At 36.8% G+C, this 9,605-nt stretch overlaps 1 protein-coding gene across 1 annotated transcript in view; it reads right to left on the bottom strand.

Moving 5' to 3' along the window:
- Positions 1 to 5,880: 5,880 nt before the first annotated feature.
- The window catches only part of TCEB1 (transcription elongation factor B (SIII), polypeptide 1 (15kDa, elongin C)), a 15,570-nt gene continuing 11,845 nt past the window's right edge, over positions 5,881 to 9,605 (bottom strand). Inside the window, exon 4 of the mRNA XM_009335023.1 lies at positions 5,881 to 8,526. Coding sequence (XP_009333298.1) covers positions 8,336 to 8,526 — 191 coding nt within the window. The 3' untranslated portion in view covers positions 5,881 to 8,335. The remainder of the gene's footprint in view (positions 8,527 to 9,605) is intronic.

Raw genomic sequence — 9,605 nt, 5'->3', positions numbered from 1 at the left:
TCCCTTAAGCACAGTAAGAAAACAAACACTATTAGCAGACTCCCAGAAAGAATTTATATGAATATCAGTATTTTCTTCCTTAAGTACAGTTCCATTCTTGATTTTGTGATGGCTCATAGTATTCTTTGTTCTAAGTTATTCAGTAATCTCAGCAATGAAAGGCCCAAAATCCCAGAGTGGGTAGATTTCACAAGGAGTTGGTTATATTGTAATTTGCTGTTCATATCAGTGTTAACCTTTACCTATGCAAAATGCAGAAGAAAACACTTTTGCAGTTAACCCTTCCTAATCCGTTGCAGGTGTAGAGATAGCCAACGCAATAGTTGTTTGGTTTTTAAAAAAGAAAGCTTTAGTATTTGGCTAATGCAGCCTGATCCTGCACCCGTCAACCTAAGTTTTGCCAGAGACTTCAAGAATTGGAGTCCTAGGTCCCAAATATTCAAAACTTTAGGGTAAGAAGAATTTCATCTGTTATCTTCATTATTTCAGAAGCTATCTTGCACTGATCTGATCAAATACACGATTATGACTCACATATCGAAAACATACAGAGCAAATAATGAAAATTGCATTACCTTATGTTTACAAGAAAAATGCAACTAGTGTTCAAACTGCATTTATTAGATAATTTTCTGATGCATCTAGCCAGTTTCACAAAGGTCTAATATGTTTCTTGATTGGGGTCCCTATAATTTTATATTCCATTCCCTCCATTATCCATAATGTTTTCAAATATTACCAAACATTTTTTTCCTCCACTCTCCCTTTTTTTTTTTTCCTGTATCATTCTTCTACATACTGAACTATCACTGCCTGCTGTAATCTCAGCAATGAAAGGCCCAAAATCCCAGAGTGGGTAGATTTCACAAGGAGTTGGTTATATTGTAATTTGCTGTTCATATCAGTGTTAACCTTTACCTATGCAAAATGCAGAAGAAAACACTTTTGCAGTTAACCCTTCCTAATCCGTTGCAGGTGTAGAGATAGCCAACACAATAGTTGTTTGGTTTTTAAAAAAGAAAGCTTTAGTATTTGGCTAATGCAGCCTGATCCTGCACCAGTCAACCTAAGTTTTGCCAGAGACTTCAAGAATTGGAGTCCTAGGTCCCAAATATTCAAAACTTTAGGGTAAGAAGAATTTCATCTGTTATCTTCATTATTTCAGAAGCTATCTTGCACTGATCTGATCAAATACACGATTATGACTCACATATCGAAAACATACAGAGCAAATAATGAAAATTGCATTACCTTATGTTTACAAGAAAAATGCAACTAGTGTTCAAACTGCATTTATTAGATAATTTTCTGATGCATCTAGCCAGTTTCACAAAGGTCTAATATGTTTCTTGATTGGGGTCCCTATAATTTTATATTCCATTCCTTCTATTATCCATAATGTTTTCAAATATTACCAAACATTTTTTCCCTCCGCTCTCCCTTTTTTTTTTTTTCCTGTATCATTCTTCTACATACTGAACTATCACTGCCTGCTTCTTTACAATTCCTGCCACTATAATAATACAGGAGCTCGATTTCTTTTGTCTGTGTCCACTGTACTTTTTTAGCTTTCCATCTTATCTCCTCCCCACACAGAAGTCAACTGTACCTCACGTTAACCTCCCCTTGTTACTCCAGTGGCATAGCAACCGTAATCTGCAGTGCCGGGAGACTGCATCTCACGAGCGTGCAGGACGACATACCTCTCAGAGGAATTGTGCCAACTTCTCCTTCCACTCCTGCCTGCCAGTTTCAGGAAGGGCACCGAGTTTAAAATGTCTGTGGAACAGACATCTTCTGATAAACACAAGCTTCATGCACCTGCAGGAAACGCTGCCTGCATCACGCAGGTCAAAGATGTAGAATCAAACCAAGACAAGATAATATCGAGAATACAAAAGAACATGCATACATAGCTAAAAATGAAAAATACCCTAAATTTGCTAGATGTCTTTGACCTGTTGAGATTCTATTGTTGTTTTATTCCTTAGTGATAACGTAGCTTTTTCATCAATAGCTTGATCCATTTTCATCTGTCTTAGTTCTGGATAGTAACAGGCACATTATCACTTCCACCCCAGGACTTTGAAAGGGATGAATGGAGGCTGAGGGAGAGGTTTCACCCTGTTCCTGACCTGCTGCAAGTGCAGCATCTGCAGAAGAGGGTCATCCTGTTCTCGGCTGTCATATGCTTCCATTTCTCCTCTTGTATAGGACTTGACGATTTTACAGTCACTGCGTGATCTGTGGCTTTCAGCTTATCCACAGCAAGACTAAACTACCAAAATAATTTTCCATCAGATCAGAAAAAGAATCTCTCCTGTTCGGTGGACACACAGTTGTTATAATTACTGCAGGGGAAGGAGGACACGTGGCCAGGGAAAGGAGTGGAATTGCCTGTTTTAGTAATATGCTGTAATTACCAATTTGTAGTAATTGTCAAGCCATGTTTTTTGATGCCAGTAATCCTCTAACTCTTATAAATGCTGTAAAGATAAATACCTATAAAGATAAAAGCTATAAAAAATTAAAATAATGAGGATTGTGTAGGACCTATACTCAATTAAATAGATGAATACATTAAAAAGTGCAAGGTTATGTGATTATTAAAAGTTCTTCCACATCAAAAGCATCCATTTCCAGAGCCCATGTGAGCAGGTTGATTACTGTGTCTATCAAATACAAGGGTTCAGACTCTGCTCAGTGATAATAAATACCTTTAATATTGAAATATAACCATAATTTAGTATTTTTTTGAACCTGTGAACTGAAGGCTTCTCAGGTAAGTCCAAGAGGTATATGAATACCTAGTTGATTTTGTTATTAGGAATGCACAGGAGTGACTCTGACTTCATAACCAATGAAGATGGTTATGATAAGGAATTTTCAAAATTAAGCAGCTGTTTGGTCTTGCCAGTCCAGAAGCAAGATAAAATTGCTGGAGAAGAGGGTTCTCAGGTAACTTACACGGCTGTGCAATAAGCTATCAGAGCTCCTGAGGGATGAGAAGCAAATCCTCCAGACTGCATACTGCCATCACCGGACCCTGCACGCTGCTTACAGACCTTGCAGAATTTCATTTTGCAGGCCTGTACAGCAGGACGACACTGGTCCAGCCTGTTGATTTGCGTTAGTTTATTTAATGTCCCTTGGGAAAAGACTTCACATGGGATACGACTACCACAAAACGGAGCTATGTTATGAAAGCACAATGGATGAGCAGTTACTTGACTCTTTCAGCTAAATATTTTCAGACAGTTCTCTTGTTAAGTCATAGTTGTTTATTACAAGTAAAATATTTTTCATTATTTAAGTGCTCTGTGACAAATCTGAAAGCAGCTTAAATGTTAATGCAATAGTGATATATCATTTACATGTTTCAAGTAGTTTGCTACAAATAATTCTGACTCAAATGGAGTGTCACTTCTGGAAAACATTGTATGTCCATTTAGTATGGTAATGCGGGAAGTTTTGCCCTGTATAAAAAGAGAAATCATCCTTTGCGCCAAATCTAGATATTTTCCAGGCTTGGTGATACCAACCCAAACTGACAATTATTTATGTAAGAGTGAAATAGCCTGCATAACAAGTATCCCATTGTTTTACTGGACAGAGTAACAAGAATTTATAGCAACCTAAGACATGAATTATATATTACTTATAGGTTTGCGCAGTGGTGATTTTTGAGATAAAGGTTTTCTGTTAAGTGCAAATAGGATACCAGTAGTATTTTTTTCATGGGAAGAAGAGCCTTCGCTATGAATTCTCACCTGAAAAGGCAGTTTTAAATTTGAATTAACATTAAAGGAATTAACAGTATTTGTTTTTAACTTCAAAGTAACTTCTCGTTGAGGAACGAAATTGGCAACAAATAAATAGGGAGCAGGATTAATCCATGCCTGTATTCCAAAAAAACTCATCTCAAAACTATCCTGAAAACCATTAACTTTAGCACTGTACAGTAAGATTTTAATTTATCTAAAAAGTCTCAAGTTGTTACTTTCAACAGCCAAAAACGCAGTACATATTTCAGGGGCAATTTTAACTCAATTTTCCAATACTACCCTCAACAAGTGAGGCTACAAAACATTACACGATTAATGTCTTGAAAACTGTGAGTATGTAAGTTCAGTAGGATAAAACGTTGAAGTACTGCATTTGTCAAAGAACAATCACGATCTGGCATCTCTGATTCCCCTCCCACATAGCATCGGAGGAAAATCCTGTATTCTGTAAACATAAAACAGTAACGTGGCAATGACAGAGAGAAATATCTTTTTTTTTTTTTTCCTTTTTTTTTTATCTCGGTGACCTTTCTCCCATAGAAGAGAGATTGCACCACAACCTACGTTTTAGATGTAACATACTCAAAGCTTTATTTCATGACACGTCACACTTGTTAAAACTTGAACTGATAAAAACTCACCATTATTTTCTCTGTGCTGCCCTAGTGATGACACTCAAACAAGCTTCATAGGTGACTGCCAATAATCACAAAATCTACTGTGTGCTCTTTTCTAGCTCTTCCAATTGTTGTGCAACACGTCGAGTTCACAGCATTCGTATCTTCCCATAAAATTGCCACCTAATAAGCTACATTTAAAAAGATATCCAACTCCAGTCCAGGGTATTATTTGTCAAAAAACCCTTCAAAGTTGAACTTCTTCCATGGGAAAGGTTTGCCTAACTAATGCCTTTTTTGCTAATTGCAAAGCTTTGGTCCATCTTCAAAACCCAGCATAATAGTTTAATTTCCAAATTCACTCAATCTTAAAATAATGAGTTCCTGCTATTTTTCTCTTACTCAGTTGTTGAAATTAAGTTTGCACCACAGCCTCCACCCTTAGTTTTCAGCTAGGAAAACTGCTATTTCTCATTAGTACCTACACGCTAACATTGTGCTTTTGTTGACTCTGCAGTAGCTGTTACTCTCTTGAATTATACTGCAACATTTGAGACTTAACAAAAGAAAGAACACCAGGGACCCAAAACATGGACTGAAAAGTTAACTTTCCTGCCCCATTGATTTCCTTGTCCACTTTATCTATCATATAAACCAACAGATTTAGGCAGGTGTTGGGAAATCCCTTTCAATGGGAGGAGTAAAAACAAGAAAGGGTGAAAAAACCAAATAGCCACTGCTGCAACTTACACCTGTGAAGTACGATATACAGCAATAAAATGCAGACAGAAGCAACCGATTTTCCACGCTTATGACCGTTAATTAAGAAATGCCTTTTAGACATCGTATTCAATGCAGCTGTTGAATACAATGGCATGGTGAATCTTGATGGTGAACCCTCCTTTAATCAACCTCAAAACCAAAAAAGGAATTTCATGTCTTGTGGAACAGAGTTCTCATCGTTCCAGATGCAGAGACTATTTCATGTTGGGGACCACCAGACTTCTTCAGCAGCTTATACATACTCAAACGATGAAAAACCATAACCTAGCAGGACTTTTCTCATTGCTTACTGTTAGTAAAGAAATCTGGAAGTTTTTATGGCTAAATCAGTGGTTCAGTTTAAAATTTGAACCATCGGATACAGGACTAGCTTACTACGTAAAAAGGAGTATTACAGGACACCTGAAGTCTTCAGAATATCCTCTTCACGGCTGTTCAGGAATACCATCCTTCTTTAGTACTTGGCTGTTTCGGAGAATTGCACATACTTGTAATTCAGAGGAGCACAAAGATATCTAAACACTTTAAATCTATGAAACTCTTCAGAACGATGAAAAAAATCACTTTAATTTTATACATGCAGTTTCACAACCTATTACCCGAATCCTATTAGCAATTTGCTCACCACATAACCATGCAATGATTCTACGTATGAATACTTGTTCTGAGAAGTCATAAATCAACAGAAACACAGGTTTAAAAATTTTCAATTTTGAAATTTATTTAGAACTCAGGGGTTAAGCGTGTTAAGTTTCCAATTGTCTGATAATAGCATACCCATGTCACTACCACGGAAATTGCACTAATTCCCTCTGCCCCCCTCCCCCTTAGAAATCTGCAGGTTAGTTTTTAACAGCCGGTGGTTTTGCAAATAGTGTGCTCTAGGACACTACTGCATTTCCTGAGTGTTCAAAGCTACTGTATGATACATTAAGCTGAAGGAAAAACAACAAAATTATTATTCAGAACTAAACCAGCTATTTTACCTTACTGCTGAAGTACGGAATCATAAAATGCAATGTATTTTAACAGGAGATTGTTTTGGAATGCTGGAAAAGGGGGGGAAAAAAAAAGAAGGAAAAAACACCTTTTTAAAAAAAATGACATCCTTTTTACTTCAGTTTTAAACTAAGTAATTTTTAACTTCAAGTCATTAACCTCAAGACTATTAAAAATGGCCAAAGAACTTAAGACTCGCTCAGACTGAAATGTAGTCGGAGCTAAAATATTCATGTCGGTATTCCTTGACCTTTTAGGGTATTCCTAGTGACTCTAACAAAAGCAGCATAACAGGGTATCTCTGGTTTGTGTTTATCTTTTTAGTGCTCTTGAAAATGAGTTACTAACAGCACTGACCAGAGTGCTTAAACATGGGATTTCAGACAATCGCCTTGCAATGCACTTCAGCTTTATCGTGCAAAACCAATCTAGTCATAAACATCCCCACATTAAACACAATAAATTGTGCCAAAGTATGCAATGTGAATAAATGTCAGCTAATCTATCAACACATTGACAAATGTCAGCTTGTCTATCAAGTGTTGTTCAAGCCCAGAGTTAAATTTGTCAGAACTGAACTCCTCCATGGGCAGACTGCATAGTCTATGTAAGTTACTAGTTTTTGTCCAGAAAAATCTCTTCAAAGTTGTACTTACGTTGGCAAACAGGTTTAGAGGAGAGTTTCAGCCCTCTAAACTCACCATGAGTTAATACTTCAATAAAGAGGTCCCACCATCTGCCGGTGGGATTTTTCCATGAAAGACCACAACCACTTCTTGATCAAAACAAAGCTGAAGCAGTGGCAGCTGATGGAAATGCTAACTACATTGTTCTTGCATCATTTTTTATGATGCATTAGATTTATTCTCAGTTACAGATGATTTTGGCAGAAGGGTTCTTCAGGCTGCAGCTGAACAAAAAGCAACTTCTTGTCTCAAGTTTATTTTTTTTTTTTCTTCATAGAAACTTGTTTTGAACAAAGAACTGATAGTATAGGCAACTACCAGCAGGAACTACCAGGAGACGATGTGTTCCACTCTAGTATTATGTCAGTGGCTTGCCAATCCTTTTCCCCTAAAATATTTGTAAAAACATTGGAAATACCTATGAAATTTATAAAACAGCTCCTTAAACATCTGCTTAATGCCCTTTCCTTCAAATATAAAAGATCTCCACATTTCAGGGTCTTTTTCTGTGGATAGAAGGGAGAGGTCGAGGAAGAGGTAAAAGATAGGATAACTGCTATCTTTTCAGTTGCTACGTTACAAAATTTAAATGACTACTACTCTAAAGGTTAAATACAGACTTTACATAACCAATCACAACAATGGAAATAAACCATAACTGAAACCATATAAAATCCGTATCAGGTCAAGTGACAGTACATTAAGAACAACCTTACATGTTATACAGAAGATAATATACACAGACTGTAACAGTTATTTTTCCCCTTAAAAGCCACTGTCAGTAGGATCAGTCTTACCGTACAGACAAGTGACTTGAATATTTGTAATTACTAACGGGGAAAATTTAGGTTATAAAAGAAAAATGTATCGAGTACACCTTTACGCATGTCTATACTATGATTTAAATTAAAAGCCTTAAGCATTCTCCTACGTACTCCACTTTCAACCTAAATGGAATATCGCTGTCAGTATACAAACCTTAGGGAGGGCACTTCTAAGCTAGTTAGTATAACTATGCTAAAGGACAGCTATCTTACAAAGGAGATTAAGTTCAGATGTTTAGAAACTTTAACAATAAGAGAAAGTTAGAAACCCTAAACAGCTACTCGTAGTTAACTATAATTACCTTTTAGAGAGCATTAGACTAAACTCCAGTATCTTCTATGGTCATTGTTTTAAAAGAAAGTTCTACCACACCTAAAGGATAAGGCATAGCCATCTACTAATTGGCATATTTGTTTATTTGTCTCAGTTTGTGAAAAGGTCCTTATTTGTGTAAGCAGCAAAACAAACTTCAACTGAATGATTGCTATATGCAAAAGGACTGAAGGCAATTGCCTCTGCAGTGAACTTTACAGTTCTCAACAGCACACACGCAACATGCTATCTGAAAAAAGTTACTAACTGAACTACATGTATTAAATACTGAAAAAAGTTTTACATTTTTTATTATAATTTATTTTATTTAACAATCTAAGAAGTTTGCAGCCATCAGAAGTTCCAGTGCAATTTCAGGTGCAATTGGGAATTCAGGAATCTCCGTAGAGCTGTTAGTATAGCGGACCTTGTAGGTGAAATACATGCATACTTTGGATAGGACATGGGATGGGATCTCTCTAAAATTCACCTCATTTGTTTCATTTTCTGCAAACTGTCCTGTAAGAAAAAAAAAAACAAGAACAAAACACCAAACCAAGAGTCAGAATCTCAATTCACTGCAAAATGAAACGCTTTACCATACTAATACAACACATTCTAAATAGACTTGCATAAGTCCCATGTTCCTGGGTATTAGATTCTTCAGTGTAAAGCAGGATGTGCCACATTCACAACCCTCAAGAATATTAAGATCCCCCGCATTACAAAATGTTTATTTTGGCTGCAGCCTATTAACAATATTCTGAACAACTACACCAAAAATTTAGGTTTAATTCTGATGCTTGCTTGATAGGTGCTCTAAAACTGTAGTGTGCTCAGCTCTAAAGGTCACAGTAACAACATTAAAAAAAAAAAAGGTTATCCAAATTTCTAGCTGTCTTATCCAAGAAAAAAAATGGTTTATCGATGTTCCATATCTGCATATGCACACTTATCAGTGGTCCCTTCTGTGATCCCACTAGCTTTGAACTTCTCAGCCAGATTCAGGCAGATTTGACAGAGGGTTGAAACCTCAAAGATGCGTTAACTTGATAAGCTATGAAAACAGGCAGGCAGGAGGGACAGGGAAACCCTAGTTGTGCTGGAGGAAGGGTTACATACAGGATGAGTTTGTCCCTATTAGATATTGAAGAGTTTATCCAAAGCTCAAATCTCAAAACACAAGTACATTTGAAATTAGCTTTCTATAGTGCCTACAAGCATGAAACGTGGATGATACGAAGTCATCCTGTGGTTAGTACCACAGCCTTTCTACTGTTATCTTTGTCCCTCTTCTCCTCATCTCTCTGGACTTTCAACTCATTAAGCTGAAAGACAATATAAAAAACACTAACATGTAGTCCATATTTATGGGAGATCTAGCAATGTTTGGTTCCCACTATTTCTATAGGAATCCCCTTCTAACTACAAAACAGAGCTACTTACTAATGTCTACACACATTTGTGTAGAAATATCTGCATGCACTGAAGCCAATCCGGCTCGAATTCTAGTACAGGAACAGTAGGAAGCAACAGAAGAAATGTTAGCATATTGGCAATGTCACAGTACTGAAACAGGGAACACTTACACAGAAGTG

Source organism: Pygoscelis adeliae, unplaced genomic scaffold (genome assembly GCF_000699105.1).
Source record: "Pygoscelis adeliae isolate BGI_AS28 unplaced genomic scaffold, ASM69910v1 Scaffold101, whole genome shotgun sequence".
Taxonomy (NCBI): Eukaryota; Metazoa; Chordata; class Aves; order Sphenisciformes; family Spheniscidae; genus Pygoscelis; species Pygoscelis adeliae.
This window is presented reverse-complemented; position numbering and strand designations above follow the sequence as displayed.